The sequence below is a fragment of the Canis aureus genome, chromosome 5 (genome assembly GCF_053574225.1).
Source record: "Canis aureus isolate CA01 chromosome 5, VMU_Caureus_v.1.0, whole genome shotgun sequence".
Taxonomy (NCBI): Eukaryota; Metazoa; Chordata; class Mammalia; order Carnivora; family Canidae; genus Canis; species Canis aureus.
The window spans coordinates 3730965-3747466 of record NC_135615.1 but is presented as its reverse complement, the minus strand read 5'-3'; the positions used below and the strand labels follow the sequence as shown (position 1 = coordinate 3747466).

The following is a 16502-nucleotide window of genomic DNA, read 5'->3' as shown; positions in this document are numbered from 1 at the left end:
TGAAGAAAAGCAGAACTTTTCACCACCTGTGTTGGTTTTGGAGCCCAGCCCCTGGGCAACGTGCGGCCAGTAGTAGGTCCTCCTCGGGGGACGGACTGCCTCCATCCGCGCCCCGACCCCCGCGATTCCCTGTTGTTGCTCTGCACCTGACGTCCTGGTGGAGGGCCCTCTATGAACCAGGGAGGAACAAAAGAGATAGGTGACTTTCCCCTTCCAGCACACTGTAAGGAGGAATTCCAAATAGGAAGAGAGGGGAACGAAATTCATTTAAAAGACCAAGTAAAGTTCAAGTCTTTGCACTTTTGAATAGCAATCATTTTCTGCTGAATTAGCTAATACAGTATTTCTCAAGCCTTTGAATTGGATTCCTATGGAGTTTAGCGTTTCCAAAACAAAAGTAGGAAGGAAGTGTTTTTCAGCATAAAGAGGTTCTTACTAGATTTCAATTAAAAAGAAAAAAAGTAAAAAATATACAGCTTGATGGATTTGCCTAGAATTCTTGGTCAAAATACAGAACTTGCCAAAACCTGGAGGTGGAGGTGGGGGGTGGAGAGTAAGGGGGGGGGGGGTTGTTCTGCCCACTTAGGATGTGGTGCATAATAAGGTTGCTGAACTAACCCGAGAAAACGGGAGGAAGACACAGATTCCATCAGCTCAAGCAATACATAAATGCTAATTGTTTTTGTTCCATGACAAGAGTGGTCTTTAAAAAGATAACCAGCAACTGCCACCGCCCCACCCCCCCAAAAACTGGCCTCAAATGTACCTTTAATTATTCTTTTCTGTTCCCACACCCTCAACAACTTTTGTTCTTGAGCCCTACTCGTTCCTGCTATGAAACCTGACAAAATCTTCAGGCAGAGAGAGAGAGAGAGAGAGAGAGGGAGGGAGAGAGGGAGGGAGGAGAGGAGAGGGGCGGGGGGCGAGGCAGGGAGAGAAGTACTTTGCCACCCTCCTGGCTAACTGAAATGCTTGTTCCCGAGATTACAGTAATTACAGCCACAGCATGAGTTCCATACAAGCGCTAAATGAAACAGCACATCAATTAAAAAATAAACACTCCATTCTAGGAGAAAGACAACCCCCTGGGACGTCCTAACAAGCGTAAATGAACCTGCGCGGCCGCCGGCCCGGGCCTCCGCCTCCTCCCCATCTTAAGGCCGCTGCGGGGCCGGCGCGGGGCGCTCCTCGCCGTCCGCAGGAGAGAGGCCTGGAAGCCACGTGAACTTTGCAGAGACGCGGGCGCGTTCCCAAAGCACGAGGCGAAGAGAGAATCCAACCGCAGTCCGCCCTGTTTCTGTTTCTTTTTTTCTTTCCGAGAGGAAATTGTTTTTTCATAAGGAAACCCTGTGTCCCGGATGCTTTCCACATTTTATCCCACCTGACTACGGGACCCCTCTGGAATCCACGCTGTCACCCCGCTCCTCGGGGAGGGAACCCGAGGCCGTCCCGGCCGCTCGGCGGAGGCGGGAGGGGACCACCCGGCGCCGGCGACCTCGCGCTGCAGCAGGTCCTGGGCCGGCCTCGGCCCGCCGCTCCCCAGCCCGCAGGCCCGGCCCCCGACGGCGCGGTCCACGGACCCCCGGGGCTGCGGCCCCCGTTCGCGCGCGCGCTCGCCGGCTCTGCGCCGTCCAGCTCGCGGGCGGCCGCGGGTCCCCCCACCCGGGGGCACGGGCCGGCCGGGGCCGGTCTTGCCGGAGAGGAGCCCGGAAAGGAGCGCGCGCACGAAGCCCCGTCCCAGCGCCCAGCGACGGACCCGGGGAGAGGGAGCGAGCGGCGACAGGCGCCAGCCTCCGGCGGGGATCGCGGCAGGCGCCTCCCTCCAGTCGGCCCCAAGGTCACCGACGCTTCCGGGCCGCAGAGGCGCGCGCCGCGGGGACAGCCGGGCCGCCTTAAGGAAGCCGAGCCCTGGGAGCGCGTCGACCCCGCCCCGGCGCCCGGCGATTGGCGCGCGCGGCCGGGGGCGGAGACTGGGTCCGCGCCGTATAAATATTCATGAGCGGCCGGGCGGTGCGCACGGGGCCGCGGCCGGGAAGTTGGGCGAAGGGCTCGGCTCCCGCCGAGGAGGAGGCGGCGGCGGCGGCGGCGGCGGCGGCGGCGGAGGCTGGACCGGGCCGCGCCGCTCGGCGTCTGGATCCCGCCCTGCGTGTCTCGCCAGAGGGGACCTGCCCACACCTCGCCCGACCGCCGGCCCGCAGCGCGCAGCGGACTTTCGCCAGAGGCGGCGCCTGTCAGTGCCGGCGGGGACCCGCGGACCGGCGGCCCGGCCCCGGGGAAGAGGGCGGCGGCCTCCGCGGAGGCAGGTCTCGAGCTCCCGCGGCGGGGCTGCGCGGTCCGGGGGCGAGCATGAGCCCCCGGGGCCCGAGGGGGGGCCGCCGGGGCTGAGCGGCGGGAGCGGCCTGGCCCAGCCATCTTGGCTGCGCTCCGCCGCCCGGAGGGAAACTTGCTGTGCCGCCGCCCTCCGCGCGCGCCAAAGTCCGAGCCCCGGCGCCGGCGCCGCGTGGAGAGGCGGCGGGGGCGCGGCCGCGAGAGGGGGCGACGCCGGGACGATGCGCGGGGGGCCGGCCCGCGTGCCGCGACGGGGCTGAGCGTGCTCGGGGACTGCGGCGCACGCCGGCGGGACCCGCGCCGCCGCCGCCCGGGCCTCGGGCCCCCCGTGCGGGCGCGTCCCGGGAGGGGACCAGGACTGGGTCGTCTGCGGACCCGCGTTCTGGCCCGCGCGGGCCGCGACCGGCAGGGCACTCGCTCCCCGCTCCTCCGGCTCGGTCGCCGAGTTTCCCGGCGCCCCTCTGCACGCCGCGGGGCCGAGGGCGCGGGGCCGAGGCGCGCAGCATGGAGTGGGGTTACCTGTTGGAAGTGACCTCGCTGCTGGCCGCCTTGGCGCTGCTGCAGCGCTCGAGCGGCGCGGCAGCCGCCTCGGCCAAGGAGCTGGCGTGCCAAGAAATCACCGTGCCGCTGTGCAAGGGCATCGGCTACAACTACACGTACATGCCCAACCAGTTCAACCACGACACGCAGGACGAGGCGGGCCTGGAGGTGCACCAGTTCTGGCCGCTGGTGGAGATCCAGTGCTCGCCCGACCTCAAGTTCTTCCTGTGCAGCATGTACACGCCCATCTGCCTGGAGGACTACAAGAAGCCCCTGCCTCCGTGCCGCTCGGTGTGCGAGCGCGCCAAGGCCGGCTGCGCACCCCTCATGCGCCAGTACGGCTTCGCGTGGCCCGACCGCATGCGCTGCGACCGGCTGCCGGAGCAGGGCAACCCCGACACGCTGTGCATGGACTACAACCGCACGGACCTGACCACAGCCGCGCCCAGCCCGCCGCGCCGCCTGCCGCCGCCGCCGCCGCCGCCCCCGGGTGAGCAGCCGCCCTCCGGCAGCGGCCACGGCCGCCCGCCCGGGGCCAGGCCCCCGTCCCGCGGTAGGGGCGGTGGCGGCGGGGACGCGGCGGCGGCGGCGGCGGCGGCGGCGCCCCCCACGCGCGGCGGCGGCGGCGGCGGCGGCGGCGGGAAGGCGCGGCCCCCTGGCGGCGGCCCTGCGCCCTGCGAGCCGGGCTGCCAGTGCCGCGCGCCCATGGTGAGCGTGTCCAGCGAGCGGCACCCGCTCTACAACCGCGTCAAGACCGGCCAGATCGCCAACTGCGCGCTGCCCTGCCACAACCCGTTCTTCAGCCAGGACGAGCGCGCCTTCACGGTCTTCTGGATCGGCCTGTGGTCTGTGCTGTGCTTCGTGTCCACCTTCGCCACCGTGTCCACCTTCCTCATCGACATGGAGCGCTTCAAGTACCCCGAGCGGCCCATCATCTTCCTCTCGGCCTGCTACCTCTTCGTGTCCGTCGGCTACCTGGTGCGCCTGGTGGCGGGCCACGAGAAGGTGGCGTGCAGCGGCGGCGCGCCGGGCGCAGGCGGCACCGCGGGCGCGGGGGGCGCGGCGGCGGCGGCGGCGGCGGGCGCGGGCGCGGCGGGCGCGGGCGCGGGCGGCCCGGGCGGGCGCGGCGAGTACGAGGAGCTGGGCGCCGTGGAGCAGCACGTGCGCTACGAGACCACGGGCCCCGCGCTGTGCACCGTGGTCTTCCTGCTCGTCTACTTCTTCGGCATGGCCAGCTCCATCTGGTGGGTGATCCTGTCGCTCACGTGGTTCCTGGCGGCGGGCATGAAGTGGGGCAATGAGGCCATCGCCGGTTACTCGCAGTACTTCCACCTGGCCGCGTGGCTGGTGCCTAGCGTCAAGTCCATCGCCGTGCTGGCGCTCAGCTCCGTGGACGGCGACCCGGTGGCCGGCATCTGCTACGTGGGCAACCAGAGCCTTGACAACCTGCGCGGCTTCGTGCTGGCGCCGCTCGTCATCTACCTCTTCATCGGCACCATGTTCCTGCTGGCCGGCTTCGTGTCGCTGTTCCGCATCCGCTCGGTGATCAAGCAGCAGGGCGGCCCCACCAAGACACACAAGCTGGAGAAGCTCATGATCCGCCTGGGCCTGTTCACGGTGCTCTACACGGTGCCGGCCGCCGTCGTGGTGGCCTGCCTCTTCTACGAGCAGCACAACCGCCCGCGCTGGGAGGCCACGCACAACTGCCCGTGCCTGCGGGACCTGCAGCCGGACCAGGCGCGCCGGCCCGACTACGCCGTCTTCATGCTCAAGTATTTCATGTGCCTGGTGGTGGGCATCACCTCGGGCGTGTGGGTCTGGTCTGGCAAGACGCTGGAGTCGTGGCGTGCCCTGTGCACCCGCTGCTGCTGGGCGAGCAAGAGCGCCCCGGGAGGCGGGGGCGCGGGGGGCGCGGCCGCAGGGAGCGCGGGGGGACCTGGGGGCGCCGGGGGCGGGGGCGCGGGCGGCGGGGCGGGATCCCTCTACAGCGACGTCAGCACCGGCCTGACGTGGCGATCCGGCACGGCCAGCTCCGTGTCTTATCCAAAACAGATGCCATTGTCCCAGGTCTGAGTGCAGGGGCGGGGGGCGAGGAAACCCAGTGCAGCGAAGGGACACTCGACGGGCTGTGGTTCCCACCCCTTCATCGTGTTGATTGCTATTAGCATGATAATGAACTCTTAATGGTATCCATTAGCTGGGACTTAAATGACTCACTTAGAACAAAGTACCTGGCATAGAAGGCTCCCAGACCCAGCCCCCTCTCCTCCATTGACGCGGGGAGCTCTTCCCGCCAGGCGTTAATCTGTTGGCAGAGGACGGTGGACTCTGCTGCGTTTGGAGCCCTCGCTGGTTGCCATGTGCCGAGCTTGAAGCCAGACCTACAGATTGCACCTGAGGGACCTGTTTCTCTCCCTCGATCCTGCTACGTAAACTGTTACTCCTAACGTATCCTAGAGGAGGGATGACCGCGACCTAATGGAATTGCACGGTTTGGGGATTCTTAATGACCAGGCAAATGCCTTAAATAAACAAACAAGAAATGTCTTAATTATACACCCCAAGTAAATACGGGTTTCTTACATTAGAGGATGTATTTATATAATTATTTGTTAAATTGTAAAAATGTGTAAAATATGTACATACCCAAAGATATACAGTCTGTACATTTTTTTTGTAAAAAGTTTAGAGGCCACCCCTGTAAGAACAAATATAAGTATTCTATTTTGTCAATAAAATGACTTTTGATAAATGATTTAAGCATTGCCCTTTTCCCCCCTGCCTCTTCTAAGCTGTTACCTTTAAGTGCTTGCCAAGGATGCATTGAAAAAAAAAAAAAAAAGGACATTTTCTGGTTTCTCATTCTGTATGCTGACTTTAGGCATGGAGAAAATGACCTGTTAAACTCTAGTTCTTAAGTTGTTAGCAAAGTAAATATCACTGTTGAACTGAAATCAAAATTGAGTTTTTGCACCTTCCCAAAAAGATGGTGTTTTTCATGGTAGCCCTTTCCTGATCCATGGATAACAAGACTCACCTTAGTGCAGGTAAATGGAACTTTTGCAAGGCAACAATTGCCGTCAGGCCTTACTATTTATCTTGTACAGTATCACTAAAGGCTTCGGAACCCCCATTTATTTCTCAGTGTCCCTGATTTGGAGATCACCTGGGTTTTAAAGCACTGAACACCCTGCTGAAGTGTAGAGGTTAATGTTTTAAACCATAGATCACACTTTACAGTGTAAGTCACTTAACTATCTGGAGTGGAGCAGGCACTTTTTAATGGATTAGACTAACGGGTTAACATCTTAATAACCTTCCAGGCTTGTGTATACCAAATGTGCTTCTTTTCCTAGAGAAAAAGCTATTGTTCCTCTGTCAAGACTAAGCTAATTTATTTGAGCAGAAGGCTGTTGAATTAGCAGAAGAATGCTTTGGCAATTGTTGAACTTTTTACCTGTCTGCCCAGTGGCCCAGCACATCATTCCTTTAAGAGGGGCTAAATGAATAGGGTTAATCTGTAGGGAACTTGGTCTTTTGAGTTTGAAAAACTTTGATCTTTTCTCCTCTCCAAATGTGCTGTATAGTCTGAAGTTTCTTTCCCTGCTGCCCGGCTCCTCTTGGTGCAGACCAATTGGCCACCGCGGAGCCTTAAAGTTCTTCCATTAAAGGGATGTGGGACTTTTACTTTAAAAAGGAGAGAGAGCGAGGGAGAGGAAGACTTGTAACAGTTAGTGAAGACCAGAGGCACAAGTGCGCTCAGCCTTTTAAACAGCTTTTCCCGGCATTGTTAGCCAGCCTGCAGGCAGCTAGGCATGGGTTGAAGCATTATAGAAAAGGGCTCTGAATGCCCTACAGGTGGTCTGTGCACATAATCCCCCAATTTAAAGCGTTTTCCTTTGCTGGACAATTGCATTACAAAACTCCCTTCTTTTTCGCCCCTAATTGAACCAATGAACTATTATAAACTACAAGTTTTTCTTAAAAAAAAAAAAAAAAGAAAAGAAAAGAAAGAAAGAAAGAAAAAAAAAGCCTCTGCCTAAATTCTATTGACTAAATTCTGGCAAGTTTTCTGAACTGAACCTTTTAAAGCACCGGAAGTAAAAGCTTCTTCAGACATTTCACTTTCTTAGATATTTTTATTCCCCATGCAAGCATTATTTTCTGACAGATTAGCAATAATTTAAAAGTAATTGGTAAGGTTGTGTGTTCATACTGAAAAGATAGCCCCAGGTCTCTTCTTAATCTGTCAATCAAGAAATGGGCAGCTAGAGTGAAATAAGTCAATCGGAGAAGGACAAACATTATATGTTCTCATTTATTTGGGGAATATAAATAATAGTGAAAGGGAATAGAAGGGAAGGGAGAAGAAATGGGTAGGAAATATCAGAAAGGGAGACAGAACGTGAAGACTCCTAACTCTGGGAAACGAACTAGGGGTGGTGGAAGGGGAGGAGGGCGGGAAGTCGGGATGAATGGGTGACGAGCACTGAGGGGGGCACTCGACGGGAGGAGCACTGGGTGTTATTCTGTATGTTGGCAAATTGAACACCAATAAAAAATTTATTATTTAAAAAAATGGGCAGCTACGCTGCTAATGATAGGGGCATCCAACATTGCAGGGTGGGAGATGTGTTCTTTGCATCCTGCTAAAATGTTTGTTATCTTTACTTTTCCTAATAGGAATATTTAGTGGTTAAAATTTGTTTAATTAATACGATGGATTAATTTGGCTGCTCTTTCTTGTGTGAGAGTCTTTTAAGAAGAGTTTCTTGGTAGAAACATTTTGCAAATCCTTTCCAGAGTCATTCTTGGTGTTACTGGATTTTTTAAAATTAGGTATGCAATAAGAACTCCTACGTTAGCTATCATGTTGATTATCTTTCTTAAAGTCAGAGGCATTGTAAAATCTTCACCTCCCAGCAGTTTTATTTATTAAAGAATTACCTTAGGTGATTTTTGTAACTTAGGTGCCAAGTGGCCTACATCTCACCCATGTGGTGATGCTCATGTACTGTAGTGTACATAAACCAGCCATAAACTTTACAGTTTCAGTTATAAAGTGTAAGTTTGAAGGCACTTTCCATACTCTACCACATATATGGGATGCAGAGAGAGCTAAAAGCCACTACTTAGCATACTGGTTCCCTAATGTAGCAGTACTCTCATTATTGACATATTTTCAGCTAACGTGACATGGTGGGAAATGTCCAATTTTGAAGTTTGTTTTTTTTCTTTTTTAACTTTTCAATATATCCTTGTAAAATGCCATACTTGATAGCTTTTACAAGATGACTATAAATGTGCTCAATATAAACAGGCTTCTTAAGCAGAAAACCCTACTATTCTAAGGACAGCTCTTTGTAAGAAGACCTGCACCTCTAATCACTAAAGACTGGTTTTAGAGACTGACACTATAAAACAAGTACTGGTTCTTTGCCTTTAAAACTAAAAGCTTGAGTTGCAAATTTACCAATATCCAAATGGTATCTATTAATAGGATAAAAGATGCAAAACCGATTTGGGGGGTGGGAAAATGGAAGGAGAGCCTCAATTTGGCAATTTGCATTAGACAAATGAATAGGTCCTTTGCCTCAATACCCCCCTTTGTGCTATACACGTGTGTTCTTAATTAACTATATGGATCAAGTGTTAGCTGTTTTTGTTTTTGTTTTTTTAATTTTGTCAAACATGGGAGGTTGGGGGCTGGGGAGGGGATGTGCTTACTGTGTAGCTAGATCAATATTAATAAAGTCTAATATGGCTAAATCCATCAGTAAAGCCAAAGCTCATTACAATTACTTGTAGGAAAAGCTATGTGAAACACTTTCTTTTTGCTTTTATTATAAAGCAAATGGAATTTGAAAGTACTGTAAAGCAAAGATGGGGGGAGTGTGTGAGACAGTTTAAGGAGCAAACATGTCACCATTATAGTTTCTTAACCTGCATTGATGCATTGCAGATTCCTGCAAACCTTGCAAGCTTGGGGGAAGGAAATCAGATTATCATGCCAGAAGAAAAGTTACCCAGACTCACGCAGTTGCAGAGTACAGGATGCGATTGCAAGTATAGGTGCAAACATCCTGTGAGGATGCTCCAAACAGATCACGTGTGGCCACCTGCTTTCCACGTGTGATACCACACTGCCACCTTGAGGCAGCCAAAGTTCCAACTGGCGGGACAGGCAGGTTCATTCAGAAATACTAAAAAAAAAAAAAGAAAGAAATACCAAGCCCCTACTCTGCTGGCCTTGTCACACACACAGAACTCACCCAGAGGGCCTGCAAGCATCTCCTATTCATAATTTTAAATTTTTCATCTTAAGGATCCCAAAATGGCAGCAGTGTAAAGCCCCACAAGGTCTTATTGAATTGAACCCTCAGTATAAAGTTATGCCAAAAATGTAGTTAAGCTGTATTGAAATCAAAAGTTCTTTTTTCTTTAAAAAAAAAAAAAAAAAAGTTCTTTTTTAAATTATCTTTTCAGTGACATTTACTTGAAGAATGGGCTACTCACCAAAGATCCACCACCCAATGGGAGAGGATCCAAAATTTAATGGGAGAAAGTGTGAGTCATGGAGAATATTTTGAGGTGCCAAGTCGTTGGCTTGCTTATTTAAACGTAGTACCTTCCAATTTCCCACATAGAAGTTGATCTGCCAGTCTAGTGGACACCCTTCAAGAGTGTACATGAATGCTATTGGTTTGGGTGGGAAGCAAGCTGTGCCCTGTCATCTAGCCAGGTGTTTGTGGAAACACACCCAGGAATAGAAAGTGTGTTGGGAAACTAGGTCAGCCTAACGGAGGATGGGAGAAGCATTTACTCTGGATTGTCTGAGGCCTAAGGGAGGAAGATCTCCATACACAGCAGTGTATGTGTCTGGGAAGACCAGACCTTTCAGGGGGACCGGCGTGGGATGTACGTATAGAGAAGAGGTAGCCTTACAAGGCCCACCTCTGAAGACTCCTTGTTCTGAGAATCAGAACAGCAGGTATGGACCACAGAGAAGGAGGCAGCACTGGTCAAGGAAATACAGACTAAAGATCTGAGAGATCATCTACCAGGATCATGGAATTTTTAGAGACAGAGGTCCCAGAGTCATCAAGAACCTTGCTACTCCATGGACACATAGTAGGCACAAGATCGACAAGCATGATGGAAATGTAGAATCTCAGGTCTTGCTTACTGAGTCAGATACTGTATTGTGACCAGATCCCTAAAACTAGAAGCCCAAAGAGGTCTGGACTTGCCAAAGATCATAAAACCAAAAGCAGAACTGTGTGGAGGTTCCTCAAAGAGTTAAAAATAGACCTGCCCGATGACCCAGCACTTGCACTGTTGGGGATTTACCCCAAAGATACAGATGCAGTGAAACGGCAGGACACCTGCACCCTGATGATTCTAGCAGCAATGTCCACAATAGCCAAACTGTGGAAGGAGCCTCGGTGTCCATCGAAAGATGAATGGATAAAGAAGATGTGGTTTATGTATACAATAGAATATTACTCAGCCATTAGAAACGACAAATACCCACCATTTGCTTCAACGTGGGTGGAACTGGAGGGTATTATGCTGAGTGAAATGAGTCAATCGGAGAAGGACAAACATTATATGTTCTCATTCATTTGGGGAATATAAATAATAGTGAAAGGGAATAGAAGGGAAGGGAGAAGAAATGTGTGGGAAATATCAGAAAGGGAGACAGAACATGAAGACTCCTAACTCTGGGAAACGAACTAGGGGTGGTGGAAGGGGAGGAGGGCGGGGGTGGGGGTGAATGGGTGGCGGGCATTGAGGGGGGCACTTGACGGGATGAGCACTGGGTGTTATTCTGTATGTTGGTAAATTGAACACCAATAAAAAATAAATTTATTATAAAAAAAAAAAAGCAGACCTGGGCTTAGAAGCCACGGATCCTGCTTGCCACTCCTATTTCTGTAGGCCTTTCCTGGCTGCCCTGTGGTCCCTGTAAATCCCCAAGACCACCACTATGTGCATCCATGCCTGAACATCACTTACCAGGGCCATGTTTACATAGTTACACAATCAGACCTGAGTACAGACTTCTGCATGATTCAGTGCTGACCTACACAAAAGAAAGTGCAAACACATAGTCTGAGAGGCTGCCACAGTAACTTTGGAAGAGTTCACCCCTCAGGTCCTTGGCTGACCTGGGCCAGCTCACCAAGTCTGTGCTGCCTATATTCAGAACAATGCAATAATTGGCATAGGTAATATTTTCCTAGTTGATATTAAAGGTCCGAGGACAGAGTCTGTCTGCTAGCTTAGTGAGGAGCAGCAGTGACCTGGAGAGAGAAGAGTCTGTTGCTCATAGAGCTCACACTGGGAAAAAGAGCCAAAACTGGCAGATGCCTGCCCCAATCAGCACCGGCTATGGGGGCCTTCAGAGATAGCCCAGCTAGGGTCAAGGCAGGAAGGCAAACAGCAGAGCCACTGGCAGTGAAGGGAAAAGAAGGGAGCAGGAAACAGCGCCTGAGGCCTATGGAGTCCAAGGAGAGCATCCTGGAAATCTCTTGAGTGAGAGAACAAATCAAAAAGGAGATGAATGAATTCGGCCAATTTAAACCACGGGCCCTAGGAAATGACCTAAGAGGATGGGTGGTACCTGGTAGATGGTGGCTAGAGAAGGATGGAAGGAAGCTTCCTGCCAGGGCAAGAGCAAAGTTAGGATAAACTTTTGCTAAATGGCCAAGTTGTGATGGCTTTCCAAGCCTTGGCAGAGAACCATTATTCACACAGGACAAACGTATGATTCATCCTCACCTTGTTTAACACTTGAGTGAACCATACACTAATTTAAACTAGAAAAGCATCGGTCCCCTAACAAACCTGCTCCTAATAAAGTACCACTCTGGCAGTAGTTCTCACCCCTGCCTACACATTAGAAGGACGTGGGGTGCTTCTTAAAAATACCAATGCTGTGGCACCACCCAGACCAACCGAATCAGAGTTTGGGATGATAGAATGTGGGATGTCAAAGTGCCTAAAACTATCCAAGGTGATTCTCATGTGTAGCTAGAGTTGAAAATCAGAGACTGTAACAAAGGTGGTGTTAGGATCAAAATGAAAAAAAAATCGAAATAGAAATTAATGAGGTAAACTAGCTACTGTCAACCAACTTCACTAATTTAAATAAAAGTGGTTTGTTTTTTTTTTCTTTTTGTCACCTTAAGTAAAGATTTGGGAGAGGACAGGAGTGCCCTCACCTGGTCCAAAGGGAGAACTTCATGCTTTGTTGTTTGGAAGATCTTAACCACAGTTTTGGATAACTGCTTTTTCTTTCATTTGTGATAATAAAGAATTGTTTACACAAGGATGATTTTATAAAACTAGAAATTAAAACCAACCTGTGAACCTAAAAGGAATCAAAATGTTGATGCATTAATTAGGAAAGATATTTAAAGTGTTTTCTTTTTCTTCAGTAAATGTTTATTCAGTGAAACCAACTCAAGGAGAAATGAAAGCTCCTCTTGTAGTGACCTAACAAGGATATGACTTTCCAAAACCAGGTGGTCTGTCATATTATATCCAGGGGGAGGGTTGGTTGAAATCCTTGAAACCCTAAATATGTACTAATATGTGTATGTATCTTTAAAGGGAACCTGATACTGTCCCACTTAATGATGGAACTTTGGTCAAGTTTTAGAATTTTAGGATAATGTTAGGGTAAATTCAGTGCAGAAAACTACTCTTTCTCTGGATTCCCTGAAAGATGTAACAAGTCCTTCACTAAAGACTCAGAAAATGAGATTCATTTCCATAAGTAAAACTCTGATGTATCCCTGAGTCTATTTAATAAATGTGATTTTAAGTTGTGACTGGTAAACCTCATGCAATTTCTGTAAGAAAAAGTCTAAGCGGTGGGGGGGGGGGGGGAGGCAAGACGGCGGAGGAGCAGGGTCCCCAGTGCACCTGCCCCACCGACTTACCCAGAGGACCTTCAAACCATCCCGAACGTCTACGAATTCGACCCGAGATTTAAAGAGAGGACAGCCGGGATGCTAGAGAAGAGTTTGCGCTCATAACAGCGTAGGAAGGCGGAAACAACAAATAAAAACAAAAGAAAGACTCAGTGGGGGCGGGGCCGCGAGGAGCGGGTCTCGGGCCGCCCCGAAAGCCTCGGGACAGGGCAGCCCAGGCCCGGAGAAGCGGGAACTTCACGCACCGGCTCGGCAGGGTCCCGGGCAGGGTCCCGGGAGGGGCAGCCGCGGAGCCTCCAGCCCGGCGAGAGCACCACGCGCCGCGGGCCGGTCTCGGGGAAGGGCGGGGGCGCGCCTGGCGGGGCCCGGGGAGCAGCTCGGCTCGGGCGGCGGCTCCGGACCCAGGGGGCTGCGCCCTGTGCCTTCGGGCGCCGCGGCCCGGGGAGCGATTCCCGCGGCGCGGGCCCCGGGTCCCGGGGCGCTGGGGGACAGAGCCAGCGATCCTGCGCGCCCCCTGGAACGGGAGGAGGTGGGGAGGGCACGGGACAGCGAGGACCAGGACGCTCCTGCTGCCCGGCGCCCCCAAGCTGTGCAGATTGGCGCCTCCACCCAGCGCCCTCCAGGAGCGTCTAGGCCAGGGGGGACCGGGAGCCGCGGGAGCCACTGCGGGAAGCTGACTCCAGGGCTGGAGAGCTGGCCGCCGCCAGGCTTGTTCCTCCTGTGCCACCTTGTGCCTGGGATGAAGTGGGGCCACAGGGAGCAGGGGCCTCACGGGATAAACAGCTCACACTGAGCCGTGCACCTGGCAGGGGGCGGGGCAGCCCCTCCACGTGCACACACCTGAGAATCCGCACAGCAGGCCCCTCCCCCAGGAGACCAGCTGGAAGGACAGGGGAAGAGCGAGTTCCTGACCGAGCAGCGCTGGAAAGCTCCAGGGGAAGCCGCGGGATCTACAGTATATCGAACCAGACTATACCCCTCCTTTGTTTTCTTTTCTTTTTCTTTTTCTTCTTCCTTTTTCCAGTATAACTCGTTTTTAGTCACTCTGCACTGAGCAAATTGACTAGAAAGAACTCACCACGAAAGAAACAATCAGAACCAGTACTCTCTGGCACAGAGTTACAGAATCTGGATTACAATTCCATGTCAGAAAGCCAATTCAGAAGTACAATTATGAAGCTACTGGTGGCTCTGGAAAAAAAGCATAAAGGATTCAAGAGACTCCATGACTGCAGAATTTAGATCTAATCAGGCCGAAATTAAAAATCAATTAAATGACATGCAATCCAAACTGGAGGTCCTAACGATGAGGGTTAATGAGGTAGAAGAACGAGTGAGTGACATAGAAGACAAGTTGATGGTAAAGAAGGAAGCTGAGGAAAAAAGAGAAAAACATTTAAAAGACCATGAGGAAAGGTTAAGGGAAATAAATGACAGCCTCAGAAGGAAAAATCTACGTTTAATTGGGGTTCCAGAGGGCGCCAAGAGGGACAGAGGGCCAGAAAGCATATTTGAACAAATCATAGCTGAGAACTTTTTGGGTAGGGAAATAGTCATTCTGATCCAGGAGATAGAGAGATCCCCCACTAAGTCAGTAAAAACATTTCAACACCCGACATTTAATAGTGAAACTTGCAAATTGCAAAGATAAAGAGAAAATCCTTAAAGCAGCAAGAGACAAGAGATCCCTAACTTATATGGGGAAAAGTATTAGATTAACAGCAGACCCCTCCACAGAGACCTGGCAGGCCAGAAAGGGCTGGCAGGATATATTCAGGGTCCTCAATGAGAAGAACATGCAGCCAAGAATACTTTATCCAGCAAGGCTCTCATTCAGAATAGGAGGAGAGATAAAGAGCTTCCAAGACAGGCAGTAACTGAAAGAATATGTGACCACCAAACCAGCTCTGCAAGAAATATTAAGGGGGACTCTGTAAAAGAAAGAGGAAGTCCAAGGAAATAATCCACAAAAACAGGGACTGAATAGGTATCATGATGACACTAAATTTATCTTTCCATAGTAACACTGAATGTGAATGGGCTAAATGACCCCATCAAAAGGTGCAGGGTTTCAGAGTGGATAAAAAAGCAGGACCCATCTATTTGCTGTCTACAAGAGACTCATTTGAGACCTAAGGACACCTACAGCCTGAAAATGAAAGGTCGGAGAACCATTTATCATTCAAATGGTCCTCAAAAGAAAGCAGGGGTAGCCATCCTCATATCAGATACATTAAAGTTTATCCCAAAGACTGTAGTAAGAGATGAAGAGGGACACTGTATCATACTTAAAGGATCTATCCAACAAGAGGACTTAACAATCATGAATATTTATGCCCCTAATGTGGGAGCTGCCGAGTATATCAATTAATAACCAAAGTAAAGACATCCTTGTAAATAATACACTAATACTGAGAGACTTCAACATGGCACTTTCTGCAAATGACAGATGTTCTAAGCACAACATCTCCAAAGAAACAAGAGCTTTAAGTGATACACTGGACCAGATGGATTTCACAGATATCTACAGAACTTTACATCCAAACGCAACTGAATACACATTCTTCTCAAGTGCACATGGAACTTTATCCAGAATAGACCACATACTGGGTCACAAATCAGGCCTCAAATGATATCAAAAGTTTGGGATTGTCCCCTGCATGTTTTCAGACCATAATGCTTTGAAACTTGAACTCAATCACAAGAAGACATTTGGAAGAAACTCAAACACGTGGAGGTTAAGGAGTATACTGCTAAAAGATGAAAGGGTCAACCAGGAAATTAGAGAAGAATTAAAAACATTCATGAGATAGATAAACCATTAGCCAGCCTTATTAAAAAGAAAAAAGACTCAAATTAATAAAATCACGAATGAAAAAGGAGAGATCACAACCAATACCAAGGAAATACAATTTTAAAAACATATTATGAGCAGCTATACACCAACAAATTAGGCAATCTAGAAGAGATGGACACATTTCTGGAAAACCACAAACTACCAAACCTGGAACAGGAAGAAATAGAGAACCTGAACAGGCCAATAACCAGGGAGGAAATTGAAGCAGTCATCAAAAACCTCCCAAGACACATGGGATCCCTGGGTGGCGCAGCGGTTTGGCGCCTGCCTTTGGCCCAGGGCACGATCCTGGAGACCCGGGATCGAATCCCACGTCGGGCTCCCGGTGCATGGAGCCTGCTTCTCCCTCTGCCTGTGTCTCTGCCTCTCTCTCTCTCTCTCTCTGTGACTATCATAAATAAATAAAAAATTATTAAAAAAAAAAAAAAAAAAAAAAAACCTCCCAAGACACAAAAGTCCAGGGTCAGATGGCTTCCCAGGGGAATTCTATCAACGTTTGAAGAAGAAACAATTCCTATTCTACTAAAGCTGTTCCGAAAGTTAGAAAGGGATGGAATATTTCCAAACTCCTTTTGTGAGGCCAGCATCATCTTAATTCCAAAACCAGACAAAGACCCCACTAAATAGGAGAATATCCAATATCCCTGATGAACACAGATGCAAAAATTCTCAACAAGATACTAGCCAATAGGATCCAACTGTACATTAAGAAGATTATTCAAAAAAAAAAAAAAAGAAGAAGAAGATTATTATTCACCATGAACAACTGGGATTTATCCCTGGGATGCAAGGCTGGTTCAACACTTGTAAAGCAATCAACATGATAGATCATATCA

The 16502-nt window shown here is 50.7% G+C and overlaps 1 protein-coding gene and 1 long non-coding RNA gene across 4 annotated transcripts in view; one reads left to right on the top strand and one right to left on the bottom strand.

Moving 5' to 3' along the window:
* The window catches only part of LOC144313626 (uncharacterized), a 45291-nt gene that overhangs the window by 2107 nt on the left and 26682 nt on the right, over positions 1-16502 (bottom strand). Inside the window, exons 1-2 of one of the 3 annotated variants that reach the window (XR_013379253.1) lie at positions 1757-1892; positions 27-169 (exon numbers count right to left, since the gene is read on the bottom strand). This is a non-coding gene — a long non-coding RNA (uncharacterized LOC144313626). Of the gene's footprint in view, positions 1-26; positions 170-1114; positions 1372-1756; positions 1893-16502 lie in introns of those variants that run through there. The other 2 variants (XR_013379254.1, XR_013379255.1) reach the window with 2 other exon arrangements.
* On the top strand, positions 2833-5623 carry FZD8 (frizzled class receptor 8). Its single transcript, XM_077896658.1, has one exon. The coding sequence runs from the start codon at positions 2833-2835 to the stop codon at positions 4939-4941; it is 2109 nt and encodes a 702-aa protein (XP_077752784.1). The 3' UTR covers positions 4942-5623.